We start from the raw sequence: 19187 nt of genomic DNA on the forward strand, positions 1-19187 counted from the left end.
CCCCAGCAAAATCAAAAATTTACCTGTTTAAAATGAAAAGTGTAAATAATGCTGCCTGAACAAACAAAACAGGTTGTGGTTTTATTTTTTAAACCAAAAGCATACAATCAAGCTATGAATTTCCATGTTTTAATAAACTGCCAGAGCCAAGCATAGTATTTTAACGGGAGATGATAAAACCTCAGAGCACAAAGTAACTACTCAGTGCCTAGGGCTAGAAGAAACCAAGCGCGACACACATTTTTTCTTATGAAATTTCACTCATGTTCCACTGTTGCTTTGATACTAGCATTTAGCTGATTCAGGAGAGAGAAGTAGGTATACTCAGATAGATGGATCACTAATCTCATGAAGTATGAAAATACTCATTTTGGGATTCTTGCACTAAAAAGGTAGGTATTTATTGCAGAGGTAATCTTGCACATTTAGTACATCCTAATAGAGAATTAAAATTAACTATGTGCACTAACTGGATTTATTCTTTCTTAAGAACAAGGAAAGCTGTTTATGGTTCTGACTCAAGTCAGCATGAGATTTCGTTCATATTACTCAACCATTTCATTACTGCTGACTTACCTGTTATATAATACCTATTATATAAACATAGCATTCAAGAGATTACACACCACAAAAAGCAAAGAAGCACAGGGAGACCACTTTTAAACACAGCAGCCTTAATGATTTCTCAGGTAATGAAAATTAATGGACAACTGAAAAGACCTCTCTTTGCAGGAATCTTTCCATTAGAAAACTGAGGTCATATTGAATCCAGTTTATAGTAACAATCTCTCAAGAAATTGCTATACTTTATTCTCCTAAATGAAAGAAAACACTGTTATTCTAAATAAAAATTTGATGCTGCTCCAGGAAGATAATAGTGCTTCAGATGTATGCACAAAATTACCTCTTCTCATAAAACTTAAAGTAACCACATCAGTCATTAAATGCAACACTCACGTGTTCTAACAGTTACTTCAAATAGGAAGCTGCCTACATAAGTACCTACCCTATGATAAATACCTATAAACACAAAGGAAAACTTTATATATTTTTCGTCAAACCTACATACAGATACCAAATATCAGTTCTGTTAATTTATCAGCAAGTACATATTCAGTCATTTTAGTATTATCATTATTTGTGGCTTCCAGAGACTTACTAGAAAGAAAAATAATGACACTGACAACAACATGACCTTGTTCATCTACAAGCTACTATTTTCAAGTTTATTCTCTTCTAATATCAACGTATCAGAATGCAAGAGACACACAGGCGGATTCCTAATGCATTTGCACAGAAGGCAGGCAAAATTTGCCGTAGACATATATTCATTATTCAGTGAACACCAGCTGTCTGGGTTGGTATACCTGTAGCTCTGTGTCTTCTGCTAGTGTTGGGATTTAAAAGGTGTTGAGAGCACAGCAAACTTCTCCGTAAACAGGTAACAGACACATAATGACCACACTCGGAGACCTTGCTTTATCTTTCTTGTGCGCGTCTCAGAAGACCCGTGAGGACAGAGCACTGTACATCAGTACAACCGCCATCAATCACTTTTCTTTAGGCACGGCTATGAAAGCCCAGAACTCTGACCTTCACGGTTATGCACAGAAAACATCAATAATTGTTTCCAGGAAATACCAGATTACCATCAAGCATGGTTCTTCCAGCTTGGATTATGTAGGTCCCATCAGTCACTGTGCCCTACAAAAGTCTTTTTCTCCTCATGGTCAGTGCAGAAAATAGTCCAGAACTAGTGCAAATGTTCCACATGAGACCTCTACAAAGCTCTCTTTAGCCTGCCCTCTTCCCAGCAGAATTCCCAAGCTCACATTTTCTAACATTCTGCAGAGAACTTGGTTCTTTATCCTGTGTTCTCTAGATGTGATCTTTGTATTAAGAGTAAATATTCACTTAACAGTTGGCCCTAAGACTCTGCTAAAGACAGCCCAACAGAAAATCTGCCAATTTATGTTATGATTTTTAAAAAGTTTCAATACTTTGTATTTGAAAATTGAATGGGTTTTTTGTTCACTCTATTCTGCCCTATAGCACTACTTGAACACACACTCCCCTACACTTTCTTTAGTTTCTGCTCCTGCCCACATCTGGTGGGAATAAACAGCAAGAAAACTGTTGCTCTACTTCACACATATGGCCATACACAGTTATCACTGCACATCCTTGGGTATGGACTGTGACTTTGGACATTATGCCTATATGTGCCTGTTCTTTTGAATGTATTTATTTTTTTCTCCTGTGGATTTGCTTGCTCTTGGTTTCAGTATTTACAAACTAAGGGAAGAGGGGTACCCATTTAGAAGCATGGATCTGCTTACTCTGGTACCACCTCTTCTCTCAGATGTGCTATTCATTCTCCTGCTGTTGGAGTTAGTCCTTGGAACAAATTCTCACTGACAGCACGCACTTTGGATCACCTGTGGGACTGCTCCTGGACTTCATTTCCCAAATACCATTTTCAGTCTCAGTGCCTGGCATTTTATGGGACTGACTACTCTATGTTAGTTTAAAGTTTGCTTTCTCAAGGCATTCCCAGAAATATCAGAGGCGTGCTTCTCTCCTGACAGCTTTCTTCAGTGACAGTCTTACAGTTAACCCCTGCGTCTCTTACCTGTGTAACTCCTGGGCCAACAGTCACTCTTCCTCACTTACAGTTTATAGAATTTGAGCTGGAGCATGGCATTCAAACTAACCCTACAGAGTGTATATGGAACACTCAACTACATCATAACAAATCAAATTAATTACACAGCAGAGAATATTAATTACACTACTATGATTTATTTGTAAATACCTATTTGCTAGTCAAACAATTAACATTATTCCTATATCCTTCATCTTCCAGACTGCAAAAATGCGTTAGTTTCCGTATTTCTTGTCCACCGAGACTCAATAACGTTCTACTTCCAGCTCTAAAGGTGAGTTATAGGACATTTTAGCCCAGGCCACACAGAGCAAGTTCATTATTTCCAGAGGAAAACAGCACACATCCAAGTCATTTTAAGACTACTTGACAGTCTCACTTCATAGTCAGAAATCCTCAGAAAGCTTAGCTGTTCTGAAGAAATGAACAAGCTTTATATTTCGCATTATAAGATCTCATATTAAAACATTTTCGTAGCTCTGTGCTGACCCACAGCACATTGAAAATTGTTGGGAATTTACAACTCTGGCACGCTTCAGTGAAAGCTGCAAGTGTTTAGAATTTCTCAAAAATCAAACCATTCCTGTAGCAAAGGAGGAAAGTTAAACATAAGGAATTCATGATGCTGTAAGCTTGTGCCAGTCATGAAATCTGTGGTACAGTGGGAAAACAACTGTCGTATTTTGCAAGATGAAAAGAAGTGAGTATTTAATAACGTACCCCTTCTGCCTTTTCTTCTGTGTTAGCCAGCATTTCCTGGAGGGCCCGTACTGACAGAGACTGCTCCAGCACAAAGGTGCAGATGGACAAATCAGGTGGAACATTCTAGGTGAAAGAAAAACATGAGATCACATTAGCGACAGATGTGCTGAATAGCACTTCCAGTGCTGCTATTTTCCCTCACTTTCCATGAATCTGAAAGACCTACTATATCCTTGAGGCTATGAAAGCCAGCCACATACTGGACTGCAACAGTTAAGGCTTAGCCAGCAAGCGAGGGGAAGCAATTCTTCCCCTCTGCTCAGCATTTGCAAGCTGACACCTGGGGTACTGGGTCCCCCTCTTGATAAAAGAAATAAACCAATAAACTGCATCAGGCTCAGCAGAGGATCACCATGGTTGTCAGGGCTGGTGCACTCACCATGTGTGGCTGGGGGACCTGAGCTCGATCAGCCTGGATGGAGGAGAGAGGGGAGAGGGGGATCTTACAATTCTCTTTACAAATCTAGGGGTGATTACAGGGAAAATGGAGGCAGACTCTTCTTGGAGGTGCTCCTTGAAAGGAACAGAAGCAGCAATTCAAGTTGTACCAAAGAAAATTACAATTAGATATTAGGAAGAAAAATTCACCCTGGGAGTAGAAAACAGTCAAAGGCTGCCAAGCAAAGCAGTGCAATCTCTGCTTGGACATTAGCATATGGAACATATGTCTTAGACATCATGCTCAGATTGTGGGGGAAACAACATGCAGCCTTTAGGCTACCGGTAGTAGCCAGACCTTATCCTTATGATGGTCTCCAGGTCAAGATGAATTTTCTGCAGCAGAAACATTAGACACTGAGTATCAAGGCCAAGCCAGTAGCCTCTCAGCCTTGCAGGGCAGTATGCTTCACTGTGTTCTGTTCTAAGTGGGATAAAACTAGAGTCGTATAAAAATAAATATTTAACTTGTCATGATTGAAAAAAAATCATTGAGTTATTGAAAAGCCAATTTTCCAGACTATCATAAAAATTGATAATAAAATTGAAACAGGTTTGTAATAGTAATGTCTACGTTACAAAGTAGCAAAGCAAAATCAGATTTTATGTTGGGATCTTTTCTTCTGTTAATAGAATAATATGCAACTCCTACACACCTTTTCCTGCCTCCAGAAATTCTTTCATGTTCCTTCTCTTTTTCTTTTCATGTTAGTTGCATATTTTAGTTTAGGAATACTTTTACTGACTATTGGAAATCGATTTTTTTACACGGTGAATGCTTTTACTGCTAAAGCTGTAAAAACTGCACATTTATTCAAAGTGTGTACAGTTTGAAGATGCCTCTTCCAAGGCCTCAAACATTAAATTGTAAAAGGTAGTTGCAAAACCATTTCATTCCCTCTTTTTCAAAAGTTAGTTTACTCAGAATACCTCACACTCTTAATAGCTTATTAAATTGCTGTTCATCACTCCTAACTACAGTAATTCAAGTCTGTTTATTAACTAATAGATCTTTCATTACCTTCCATTATTTATATTTCAATGAAATTAATGTAAAATGGTATTTTAAATTAAAGTTTTAGCCAGATCAAAAAGCATTAAATAGCATCCTGTTTTGCATGGGATTTTGACTGACTTTTATGCAATGATTTTTAAGCCAACACTTAGAATCAGGCCTCTACTTACTTGTCAGTCTTCTCGTTACCATTTTTCTTCTGTAGTTACTCAGACACTACAACAGTCCTTTTCATGCTAGTATTAGGCCAACAGACAACTAATTAGATTCTCTTCAAAACATCCTTGTAATGCAAGTACTACCATAAGCCCTTATTTCACAAAGCAGGAAAGAGAGCACTCAAACATCGTGGGTTGCAAGCTGTGGTTTCTGCGCAGTAAACACGAGTGAAATTTTCCATTCTAGAAAGCCTCACAGAAACGAATTGCCTGACAGTCCAGCTTGCCCTCAATTCTCCCCAGTGAAGACTGACTAACAAACAAGAGTCTGAACAAAACAGGAAAAGATGCTCCATATACTGTGTTCAGAAATGAGCCAAGGCTACATTTTCTATATCTGTCTGGTTATAAGCAAACATATATATAAGCAAACGAAGTCTCCATATCAATGTTCCCACTGCTATTACTGTTATTTAAAGCAAGATTTTTTGCTCGCAGAATATGTCTCACACATACAATTTTGTGACCTATCAAAATTTTTTAGTACTAAACCTACCCCACAAGGCTATACACTCTAAAATACAGAAAATCCTGCATCATTTCACAGAGTGTTCAAGGCAACATAACTAGAACACTCCTCCTTCATCAGTTCCATTCTCCTTTACGTTCAGGACAGCCACGAGCATTTTCTTCCCTCCCTATTAAAACTGAGGAATGAAGTCCAAATGAACATTTTTTAGCTATTCTCATAGCAGGTGAGTAAGGCACACTTTGACCAGCCAGAGAGTAATAAAGGAGAACTGTATGAGATAGTCTCGCTTTAATTAAGTGAAAGAAGCACCTCCTTCTTACAGTCTAGCAAAATGTTAGAATCAATTTCTTTTTCTCGAGACAAAAGGGAAAGCACATTATCCCACCTCATCTCTGTTGCATGAAAGCCTAGATTCTCGGTGGCCCTCGGAGAGCAATGTGTTTCCCCTACGAGCTGAAGGAAGATGCATCTACTGATGCTTGTGGTGAGCGTGTGGATCGGCCTCTTCCTCTCCGGCAGTTTCTCACGCAAATCTGCTCTACTGAAGATCTGACAGACATGGTTGCATATAGTGTACAACAATTACGGCATGGACATACATGGGACAGATGCAAACTGCCAACGTATTTAGCCCAGATAGTTACAGCACTGCTCACCCCTATACAGTCCCTTTTAATGGTGATGCTTTTGAAGCTCTGGATTTAGAAGATGGGGCTTCAGGTTGGCATACAGATGCACATCGAAGGTTCCTGTTCTGCATAGCCCCCTCCAAAAAATAATAATTCTGGGTAATTTTTAAACCCTCATTGAAATATACTAAAAATTTATTCACAGTGCATTTTCCATCTCTTCAAAGCACAAAATAAAAATGAGGAAGAAAAAACACAGAGTCTTTGCCAGTCCTCTGATTATCTACCTTATCTCTCATATTACCTCACATACAGAGAAAGGAATATGAAAAATAAAGTTATTCTGTGTTATATGGCAGCCTAACATTCCCTATCGAAAGATATCTTCATACAAATTACATAGTGGTTTTTAGTTCCCAGTCTGGAAAGTGACTGCATATTCTAGGGACTGCGAGGAAAATCTGTAGCAATCAGTTTGCAATATCAGGCTTTTTTGAGGACAGGTCAAATGTGTAGGCAGGTATTTTAGTGATTGCTTTACTAGATTATGAGTACACTACTAAATAATAAAGAAAATACTTTGCTACATGTCTAACAACCACCCACCAATGCACTTTTAATAAATACCAAAACAACCTGTAACTAGCTGGAAATTTTCAGCAGTTTAACGGTAATAATAAATCTTTAATTTGAGAGCAGGACACAATTTATACCCCCCAAAAATGATCAGTGCTCAAAAGCAGGTGCCTCAACAGACATAAATAACCATATTAGTAACCCTCGGCTTCCTCTTCCACCGATTTTTATTGTATTCATGTTTGCTGCAGTAACTTTCTAAATGAAGGCATAGAAAAATAGTTCATATTCCAAAAGGGATTTTTTGTTTTGGTTTGTGACAGAATATGTAACGAGGTCCTTGGACAGTCTGGGGGATCTGTATCACTTACTTATCTTTAATCCAAAAGATCAGTGGAAAATTCTGAAAAACCATGGCAGTATTCAAAACAATTTATTTTCAATTTATTCTTGACACATTTGCAAAATCAATTCTATTTTAATGGTTTTTAACATAAAATATACTTGGTAACTTAAAAAGTAAAAAGTAGCAACTCCACTGTTTCTCAGAGCTTAAAATGTTCTCTGCTAGTTCTTGTTTACAAAATTTGTCTTGTCAATTATTTGTCTAGACAATCTAGTCAGTCATAATTACAACCTAATATGCAATTAGCTTGATTAAAAAAATAGATTATTATACAAATAAACTAGAAACTGTATATTACATTTCAAAAGGAGATTCAGTATTGCTAGGAGAAAAATAACAAATTACTATTAGCTTTTTCTATTGATCCTTCAACATTGTTTGTAATAGCACCATCAGCAAAATTAAACAAATTAAAATAATGTAATTCTCATCTGCAATTTTTAAAGCATATGTATTACTGGAATAATGGATGGATTATTTAGAAAATTTTTGAATTCTTTATTCTTCCTGCCATTTTAAACTATATTTATTATGTACACTAGTTTTCTGTAGTAGTATTTGCATAGTAAATTATGCTTTACGCTGTGAGAGGCAGATTTGCAAATTAGATAATCATACCCTTTATTAAAAAGGTGTTTTGAGTAAAGCTTTTGAAATGCTATTTAAAAATTTCTCTAACTCTAGTCCAACCCACAACTGAATCATAGATACTGGATGTATTCATTACGCACCATTTCAGTTTTTAGTGAATTATTATTTACAAGCATACCATACCTCAGTGTGATGACAATGAAAGCAAGAGGCTGAGATGCAAAACTCAGTCCCGCTGTCATTACCCTGAGGATCACACAGTGCTAACAAGCCACAGTAACGTATGACCTACTCATATAATATGATGCATACAATCTTGTGAATGTAAACTAAACTTCCGCCTCTCATAAGTATTAGTACAAGACTGAAAAATAATAAATTGCATCAACAAACAATTCTGTCTCTAAGAATAAGCAGCTTTACCTCAGCTTTATTTCTCTTCCTAGTTATTTGCAAGCTTCCTAGTTGTTTTCCTAGGCTCATGGGTTTTTTTCTCTTCTAACTAAATTCCCAATGAAATGGACTGGCAGGTATTTAATCTCTAACTGTATACTAAACATTCGCACACCAGTGCCTAAAAAAAAACACCTAAGCAGCCTGATTTACAAAACATCCACAGTTTGCACCATTGTCAAAAAATGAGATGTGGGTGTTCATAATTTTTTAAAACTAGCGCATTTATTAGATGCCTAACTTTGAGAATCCAAGTAGGAGGATTCAGAAAATTAATTTTAGTACAGAATTTAAGCAAAATATCTGTAGTCCTACTTGTGGGAGTAGCCTGAAAGAAACTGAACCCATCCTCTATTTTCAAGTTATATTTGAATTTATACATCTGAGGCGTTTTGGCAGTCCTTTCTACTTAAATGAGATTCTGTCTGGTGACAGTGATGAAACACACTCAATATTACTAAGTAAAAACATCCATTTCTAGGACTGTACATGGAAGGCATAGCTTTCCATGTTTTCAAGTTTGTCATCAAAAAGTTGGACCCAGTTGGACAGAAATACATGGCTCTGACAAGTCCCGTCAGCCAAATAGGACGAATCATATCCACCAAATCCCAAAACAGAAAAGTCAGAGAATGAATTATGAGTCTTACGGTTTCAGTTCTAGAAGAGAGGACCTTTCAATAACAGTGTCAAGCTTCTGCGTGTTTATCAGTAGCAGACCATGAAGGTTGCCTGGCCACCTCCTACAAAAACCTTCCTTTCAGTTGCTTACAACTCTTTCAGTCTGAAACCACCAATTTCTGTACAAGGCATCTATAGGACATTCCATCTGAAAAAGTTGTTTCCATCAAAAGCAGAGAAGTTTTCAACATTGAAAACTTTTTATATTACTATATCTAAAAACTGTCATGCCCTCATGTTTTTGGAGAAGCAGTTTGACAAGGAAATGGCCTTTTGTCACAAGTATGCTTTTCACTTTTTCTAGGAAAAACTTTGGAAATCCAGTCAAGTTCTACTTCCTGAAAAATGTAATTTTTCACATAGTGAAGAGTTTCTTGTTAACAATTGAAAGCTCTAAAGATTCCTTGTTCACAGGACAGTTGTTTCAGGGGATAAAACTGAAAAACTCACAGGAATACCAGGAGGATTAAATCAGAATAGGGTCTGGAATAAAAAAACAAGGGAAAAGGAGACCAATACAGGGAAAAACAGCTAGTGATGGAACTGAGGTCAGACCCAAATACACTGCAATGAATTCATTTTCAAAGCCTAGAACACAAGACAGCTCCAAGTCCTCAGCGGTTCTTTTGAATCATGTTGATTGCCTATGCCACTACGTGCTGATCACATGTAATATAACATATGCACATTTCCGAGTGCAGAATTCTCTCATAAATGAAGTGTTAGATTTGACAAATCCATCAGCAAAAAAAATCCTGGTACACTGAGCATACTTTCTGTTAACATATCAAAGATAAACACTCATCTACAGTAGTCTATGTCTCATCACAAGGAGTTACTAGTTTTTATCCCCATATGAGTTAGCACAACAGTGAAGACCAAAATCCTTCCCTACTCTTATTTTCAGATAGTGAATGTCATCTGCTGGTCACAGTGGAACAGTTCATTGGCAACGGAAAACGCACTACCTGAAACTTAAGCTGTACAAACTGAAGGTATAACAGCATTCAGAAGGAAACTGCTTCTTGGGTTTTTCACCCCTCAAATCTCTTTTAAAAATCGATAAGAAAACTATTTCCACTTAGGCTGTTGTTACATAAGTAGAACTATTTTCTTTTATGCTTGCAAACAGCATCAAAGTTTTATGTTAAAATTTTTCAGGTTTTGCTCTTTGGAAACAACTTTGACCCTGACAGCTGTCAAGGGTCACTAGGCTATGTGCTGGTTTTGGCTGGGGTAGAGTTAATTTTCTTCACAGTAGCTGGTATGGGGCTATGGTTTGGGTTTGTGCTGGAAACAGTGTTGATAATTCAGGGATGTGTTCATTACCGCTGAGCAGTGCTTACCCAGAGCCAAGGCCTTTTCTGTTCCTCACCCCAGCCCACCAGCGAGGAGGCTGGGGGGGGACAAAAAGTTGGGAGGGGACACAGCTGGGACAGCTGACCCCAACTGACCAAGGGATATTCCAGACCATAGGACATCATGCTCAGCAATAAACCAGGGGGGAAGTTGGCGCAGGGGCTGCTGCTTGGCGACTGGTTGGGCATTGGTCATGGTGGTGAGCAATTGCTTTCATTTGCATCACTTGCCTTTCCTGGGTTTTATTTCTCTCTGTTATTTTCCTTTTCATTAACTTATTATTATTATCATCGTCATCATTTTATTTCAATTATTAAACTGTTCTTGTCTCAACCCACAAGTTTTCTCACTTTTACCCTTCCAATTCTCTCCCCCATCCTGCTGCGGGGGGAGTGAGCGAGCGGCTGTGTGGGGCTTAGCTGCCGGCTGAGGTTAAACCACGACAGGCTATTATTAACAGAACAGACTGTCTTAACTGCTTGGAAGTTGTAATTCCTGGTATAATGTTTACTTTCTTTATAGATTCAGGGCCTCATACATTCCATCTCTAAAAAGGATAAGTAAAGAGGTTTTTTCCTCTTATCCCCTCCATCCCTCCCTCTGATCTCCCTTCTAACTATACATAGGTCCAACATATCTACATTACTGAGAGCTGTTTCTCTTTTTTAGCTGTTCTCTGAAAATTTAAAACTCTTAGCAACAGATAAAAGTGATATTGGGTAAGGAGCCATACAACTACATTTCAGGCTCGATGGAAAAAACAGGCCAATCAACTCAACAGCCATTACAACATATGCTGCTGTAGCCAGAAGCTTCGATGAACATTAGCTAATAGTATATCACCCTAATACAGTGAAAATGTGTTAATTTTTAAGGTAATTAGGAAAATTCCATGCTAATTAATAAAATTTAAAAAAATCTCACAGGATCAACAGTGCTACAGAGGTTCTAGGCACACATCCAAATTAACAAAACATTTTTTGTTTAACTTCATGCTGATCCTGCAAATTCTACCTTATTATGCTAATCTTATGTGTATTATTCAAAACTTTACAGTTCCCTTTTATTCTTAGAAATTATGTTATATTTGTAGCTACTGCAACAAGTAATGGAAAAATCTAGGATATTATCAGTTGGGAGGGTACTGTTGCTTTAGAACCTGGAAGGAAGCAGCTACCCTTTGATTCTTGCAGCATCACAAAGATGATCTTTATAAAATACTATTTTTCCCCTTTCTGGAAAGCATAGCAGACACCCAACAGGAAAATTTTCCTAATCTCTGACCAGATTTATTATCAACCATGCACATTACAACAGTCATATTTCAAAGTAGGAATCCTATAATCTTTCAGGATCAAGCAAGTAGGGCGAATGTGCGTGCCTTTTGCGGCTGCAGTAATTGACATGGCCTGACCTGTCTTAGTAGAAATCTTACCTCCGCAAAATGACCAACTGGACATTATTTGCAGAGATTCTCTTACTGTTACATTAATCCCGTAGCTGAAATCTTCACAGGGGAATTATAACATGTAAAAATGAAATCCAAATAAATCTAAATACTAACCCTTCCAGAACACCCTACACCAACTCTAATGAGCACTTCATTCACTTTGCAGTGAACATGGAACAGTATGTCCAAGAGAAGCAATAACTGCTTATTTATCTCATAAGCTATCAACCATATAACATAATAATGGACACCACATTTTAACTTCTAAGGATTTTATTTTAAGTTTTCAACTATTACACTTTCCATTTTATGATGCTGAAGTCCATAGTCAACCTGTGTAACTAGGAAAATTGGTGCCTATGAAATATTGCTGGAATGGGGGACTGGGAATTTATGCTCTGAGTCACCTCTATCTTGTCCTTAAACGAAGGAAAGGAGATGCATCATCAGCTCTCTCCTGGGCAGCACAGTTTAAAAGTAGCAAAGCATACACAGCTATCAAAATCCTTTGTGGCGAGATGCAACAATGCACTTAGCCACTTACAGTAATAAATTGTATATTAACAGTCAATATTTTCTTTACACAAATGTAAAATAAATCAGGTTTTGTAACTAAAATGAATAATGCATACATTCTGTTTTGAGTCAATACTCATTCATGTACTTAATTCAATTAAAAAACATTATTCAAAACAAATTAAATGCAACTACCCACAGAATTTTCAGTCTATCCCACCAGCATTACAGAAGCTAGATGTGCTTTACTCAAATTTAGGTGTGCCAGGCCCTACTGGCTGGCAAAAAATTAATAAACTATAAAGCCACTTTATGAAGATTAATAGTATACCATACCTCAGTTCTTTAATTCATTTTGTCCCTCTTGTTATATGTCTTTTAAAGGTAATATGTCCATTCTGATGTAACGTTCCCCAGACTATTTTGCATCCCAGACTGTTTTGATCTGATTTACTTGATTTAAAATAATATCAAAAAGTATACATTTATCTTAAAAGGTATACACATTCACCTCTAATGTAAAGGAAATCAATCAGAATGATGTATTGAAAGTTGTTTACTCAAAAAAAAAAGTTATCTTTAATCATGAAATTCTTGTAGTCTTAGAGAAACTCCAGCAGATATTCAGGTCAGGGACAGAAAGACTTGAGGAGTCTGAAGAGTGAGGACTATCTGCCAGGAAATTCTTCATGGGCTTAGGGACATATACTGTCAGAGTTTCACTGCTCAGAAAAAGTGCAATAATACTTTCAAGCATAAATAACTATTTAAAAAAATTTCACCATGTATACTCAGAAATTGTGGTTTATCTGTAAACATGTAAATGGATAAAGCCTCTGCTTGACTATGCGTGGCACTGCATTTGAGCATACACTGCATGATGTAAAAAATAAACACTTATTTTACTATGCACGTTTAGTAACTAGAAAATCAAAAAGCTTGGAAGACTAATTAGTGATTATTTGTTCAGCTTCTTAAAGATTCAAATTTGGTCCTTTTTTGCTCTAAGGTGCCAAAATATTGTTACTAAGCTGTTAAGCAAACAACTGCTGCTTTAAAGGACTCTCTGCTTATCATTCAATAACATAAAAGCACAAAAAGCTGCCACAAAGTACCGTCGAGACAGAAATACCCACATGCATTTCCCAGCAAACAACTCACCTGCCTCAGAAGTGAATTATGCAAGACATAGTAAAGCAAGAGGCTTAAAAATTCAGAGACAGTAAACACAGTCTCAAGGACCTGGCAAACTATGCGGACTTTTACGCTTTTCCTGCTACTCTTGCATACACATTCAAGGAAGGAGTATAACAAGAAGTTTACAGATATCACCCCTACATGTGACTATCACATTCATTTAGACCATTCACCAATCTGGAGTTTCCTCCTTTACTGTATTCAAGTTCTTCCTTTTCAAAATTTCACATTTTGACATCACTTATGATGTTAACTACTGTATTAAGACCTTTGCAGATACCTATTATGCACAATCACATATTATTTTCTAGATGCTTTTAATTTTATTTTACCAATATCACAACTTCCACCTTGCCAAGCAAAGATATTCCACTCCTCTACTAAGGTGCATGTCTATGCTGGGGATTTAACATAACCTTTCAAATGCCTTTGTTTAGTATTGCTTTATTTTCTAAAAAAAATTCTAAAATAAAAAAATGTCCACATTCTTGCAAATTTTCCAAACTAACCAGAACTCTCCTTAATTAATTCCCCTAAGGAATCCACCTTATTTATAGAAATAAAACAATTTGAATAAGAATTACATGGACAGTTACGTGCATGTGAAAATAGGAGCTTTAATGGAAACTATAGATACAGCTAACCTCTGTGATAAATAAGCTGGAAACGTACACAATGGGAAAGAATTCTTTTGCCCTTTTGAGTTTATAAAGTGAGACTTTTATAGTCATTAATCTGTACACATACTTGCAACTGTATCAGCCAAAACAGATCAAATTCATTGTTACTGTACTACTGACCAAATCACATATCAAATATGGCGCTCAAAGCATATTTAGCTCTTGTGAGAATAAAGCTTAACACACTAGGCATGCTTCTTATTTAAAATAAGACCTCGTTGCAATTGCACTTCATTTCTATGGACCTTTTTCTATTGCCTAATACTTAATTAATTTATATACACTGGAGAAAGAAATTCTGCATTACTGGACTTTCCAATTTATTGAATAATGGGCACTCAGTTTCCTGGCAAGTCCATCCATACTTCATATTGCACTGAAAGGAATATTTGTTTGCTTTCTAGGAGCTCTGTCCAACCTTTTCATGCGAGTCCTCTGCTGTGCCCATTTCTTTTTCTCTCACAGTACTCAAAATGTCACGGAGCTTTGGCATTTTCCTTCACATAGAAATAACTTGTCCCTGCTGTGTCTTTTAATGATCAATACACACCTCGGCCATTTAAAGCATCCTAAACTATCTAAACTAATTCATCTTGTATTATCTAAAGCCATTTGAACGATGGCTGTTAGTGATTTTGATTCACATTTCCCTTGATTATTGTCTTATCACCAGCTGTAAACATTGTACTGTTCACGGTTCATGTATCAACTGCATGTCCATCACTCATATCTACAGGTTTTCAAACAAACAGCAAGCTTTCAGCAATTATTCAAAAATAATTAAACACCCAGGAAAAGCAGCCTGAACTCTGACGTTCTGCATTTATTCGTACTCTTTAAGAACATAAGCACTTTTTTTACCATCTGGTCTCTGTTTTTTAACGCAAAACAAAGCAACTGTTCTTTTGTTTGTGAAACCAGAAGAAGTTATGCTTGTATTTGTATATGGCAACCCCTCTGCCAGCATTAGGAAAGTTACTAAAAACAACTTGCATTTGGGTTTCAAGCATAGGGACACAAAACATACATCTTCAACATCCAAACTATTTCTACTTGCCCAATTTCCCCCTTCCAATCCACACTATTCGTAAGCTAACACCTTCACTTTAATGTTGCAAATACTCCTGTTATGCTAGCAAGTTACAGCATTCCCTCTGTTGTTAAAAAAGCACAAATCTTCTTCCTCATTTTTCATGGGGAAGTAACCAGGAAGAAAAGCCTAGAATCTTGAAAATCACCACCCAAAAGATAAAAGTTTCAAAAAGTCCTAAGAAACAAACAAACAAACAAACAAAAAATCTTTTATATTCTTTCTTGTTTCATTTTGGTTTGGATATAACTGGTATGTCTTACCTCAAACACACACACAGATTCACTCATTAATAGGCCACATTTTTTCATCCTAATTTCTGAGAGCCCGTTGGGCTAGGATTATTCACAGGAGTCTGCTGAGCCAGATTTGAGCCAGCTTTAGCCCAACAGTGCTTAAAAATACTGAGTAGAAAGTAACAAAACCATGACATCCAGTGTTGAGCAGGGCTGCACAGCTAATTTGAAACTGCTACGTTAGACAAACATTCATCTAAAGGGCTTAAAATACAAGTATTTGCACTTTCATGTGTTCTTCGCTTGAAACACAGAGATTTATGAATCTGTTTTTTCAGATTTTCAGATGCACAGCTACATATCAGCCTAATTAAAATTCAAACGACCGCTTTGTAACTACTCTGCATGTACTGAAGAAGTACATTCTGCTATAAACCCATCAGAGAAAATAGTTAAAATGCTGAGCTTCAGAGGATTTAGCAGAATATGCCATTGTGTAACCTTGTGATGTTTAGTTACCCAGGGTAATGCAGCAAGCCTGAAGCTGCCGGGGCTGTGCTTGCCTTGAACAGCTATCGGTTGTAACTTTCATCAGACATGAATGTACAGCAAATAAAAACTCCCACCTCAAAGTATTCTGGCTTTGCTCTATGTATCACTTTCTCTTTCAAGGACGTATGGTATTTTACTACAGTTACTGTATTTGGTGAAGGCAAATAATCTGTTTCCAGTCCTTAACACCTAGTCCCAAGATTATTATACTAAATGGGGGGAAAAAAAACAATCCCAACCACCAAAACCCATCAACTATGCAACTGTGTGAGGGCATTGCTTTGAACAGAATGTTCAAAATGCAAATAGATAAAGCCATCGTGCAATAACAGCAACTCTTCTTTTTAATAGGAACAGTACTAAAAACGATAGGACTCAGAAGCTAAATCACAGCAAACTGGCAGGTTTTCAGAAGCCTGCAGAAAACTCACCAAACCAATTACAGGATTGTACACCATATATCTCACCTTCTTACATCATGGTGCTTGTGTCACAGCTGTATCTCAGACGAGATTCTCCAGCATAGTATCTGCTTCTTTTTATATTTTAATCTTTAAATAATGAGAGGCCTAAACAGTTACTGGGATATATAGTTATAAAGGAAAACTGATTTAAGGGGATTTTTCAGGTCTTCACTTATTTTATACCAGAAGTTGAATTCCTACATCTCTTCCACTACAATGAAAAAAAAACCAAAACCAAAACCAAAACGACAAAAACCAACCACCAACAACCACCAACATATGTGTTTCTGTAAACATTAAGGTTCATTTGTTTGCTTTTAACAGAGATTTATATAATGAAGAAAGTTGCAAACTACATATCTGACTGGAGAAATTATAACTCGTGTTTTGTTTGTTAAATTACAAAAATTATACAGCTTTGGGTTAAGTTTCTTGATTGGATGGCTTATGTAAGTACCAGTATGAAACAAATCATTAATATTAAAAATAAAATCACCATTTTGAAATTTGTCTTGCATCAGTTAGTTGATAACAGACATAATGTAAGCATACGTATCACATGTACTACTCTTTCTTTCAGTGCCATCACTTGCAGTACTATCATCACCTAATTAATTCCCCTTAACTACAAAATTATTTTGATTAAATCTTTCAGCTTTTGTTGCTACATTTTCAGGTTACATGTCAGGCACTCTACCAGCATATTTAGGTATTTGATACCTTCCTTTGGAGGTTCTTTTTTAACTGCTTTATTCATAACAGTTTTCAATATTTCTAAGAATATATGCTGACAAAAAAAATCCCAAGTACGCAATACATTTTAAGTCTTATAGTAAAACCTTATGGGTTCTAAATCACTAATATTAAGCATGCAGAGTTACAAAGCAGAATTATTGGCAGATGTATCCAGTGAACTGGCCTATACTAATATCATACATCTAATATTAAATAAGTGAGTGTGATTGAAAAAGAAACTCTTTCACATTTATGAAGGTACATTCTGTAGATAGGAAGAGCTTTTAATTCCTTTTTGGTAGTAACTAGTGCCTCAATAAGCTAAATCTCAATGTGTATCATCTGTGACAAAACTAGATTTGATAATGAACACTTCTGTAAGATCAGAATAATCCATTCCTGTATGTATTTCAAATTACAAATATCTGCTGCAACAGGAGAAACAATCAGAACAATAAGAATAATAAGATCTCCTAGACTGGATATATTATGATTACACTATTTAGTCTGTGATGCCTTGCAAGATAACACACTTTTTTTTACTTTTTAAAAACTACCTGCATAACAGATGACAGAATATGCAAAGTTGTATTATATGCCTACTAATAGTGCACAGAATTTTTCGCTGATACAAAGCCATATTGCTGTTGCTGCTTTACATCCATGGAGATCTGACCCAGTGTCTTTCATAGTCTGAATGTTTCACATTCATTTTAAATTAATCACTTTCTATCTCAACAAATAATTATGTTGGTTTGTGGGACTAAGTGCAAGGATCACATCAGGTCTGATGGATATGGCTACACATCTGCATTTAGGCTCAGGATTTATACAAGATTTAAAAGGAATAAAAATTGAATCTGATATACATACATAATAAATATAATATTTACAATTATATAAATTATGTATCTCACAAAACTACATACAAGTGTAGTGAAACACACTATGTTCTTATTTACATTGCTTCTACAGAGAAGCACTTTACTGGGAAAGAATGATTCATTGAACAAAATCCTGTCTAATCTATGCCTACAAAGACTTCCTCTACCTATGTCTAAATTATGTATCTAAAGTAGGGCAAGTAATGTGTAAGTATGCATAAATTATTACCAACTCTTCATTTAAATTATTAAAATCAATGATCTTAGTGAACATCTGCTAAACAGAGTCCTCTGAACATGAGATTACATAAGATTAAGTGCCATCTTTGCCATTAAGTGTGAACATTCATTTTTGGCAACATGACACAGAGGCAATTAAAACAGCCTTGGAGGTGCAGATACAAAGCCTTGCCAAAGCCCCGACAGTCTTTTTGGACTTTTTTAGAAAGATGCAATGGAAACATAAGCACAGAAAGGAACCACAGCAACTGTCATAAATAAATAAAAAAACAAAATGGAAAAAAAAAACCCAACACCTTACCATATGGCAAATTCCCAGAACAATCCACTGTAAATACAAGCAGACAACACTGGTTTGATTCGTCAGTGTAAGCAAATTTTAAATAACTTAGTATTTCATTATGTCAGCAACTGCTCAAAAAGCCTCTACTCACATCCATACACTAATGGACACCATGTGCTTTTTCAATACATTTGGATTTATGCAATCAAAAACTGTGCACAGCACAGGTATTGTTTCTCAGCTGTCAGAAAGAGTTTTAGACTCAGTTTCTCTAGAGTCAGAAAGATTATTTGCCTTGGCCACTCAGAACATGCTCAAGTGTTTGCTGCACAAGACATAAAAAGCCTTCAGATCTCACACTCTGAAAGACAAATGCAGAAAAGCTTTTCTCCCAGGGGCAATCAGGGTACAGGGGTTCAGGCCAATGTCCCTGCCCACCGTTCCAGATGACACCCTTCTCTAGACACATCCATATAGAATTTGACTGCTGACATGGACATTTCTTGTGTAAATAGTAGAGAACCATGCCTCCTTGTAACCTTGTCTGTGCCAGGTGACCATCCTTCTCTACCCTCCTTCCCCTCATTCTCCTCTT

General features: G+C 36.6%; 1 protein-coding gene across 9 annotated transcripts in view; it reads right to left on the bottom strand.

Moving 5' to 3' along the window:
* Positions 1-19187, bottom strand: part of RYR2 (ryanodine receptor 2) — a 449694-nt gene that overhangs the window by 312570 nt on the left and 117937 nt on the right. For all 9 annotated transcript variants that reach the window (XM_052805738.1, XM_052805746.1, XM_052805744.1 and 6 more), the window contains exon 3: positions 3386-3490. In XM_052805738.1, the coding sequence (XP_052661698.1) occupies positions 3386-3490 (105 nt within the window). The remainder of the gene's footprint in view (positions 1-3385; positions 3491-19187) is intronic.

This window comes from Harpia harpyja, chromosome 13 (genome assembly GCF_026419915.1).
Source record: "Harpia harpyja isolate bHarHar1 chromosome 13, bHarHar1 primary haplotype, whole genome shotgun sequence".
Taxonomy (NCBI): Eukaryota; Metazoa; Chordata; class Aves; order Accipitriformes; family Accipitridae; genus Harpia; species Harpia harpyja.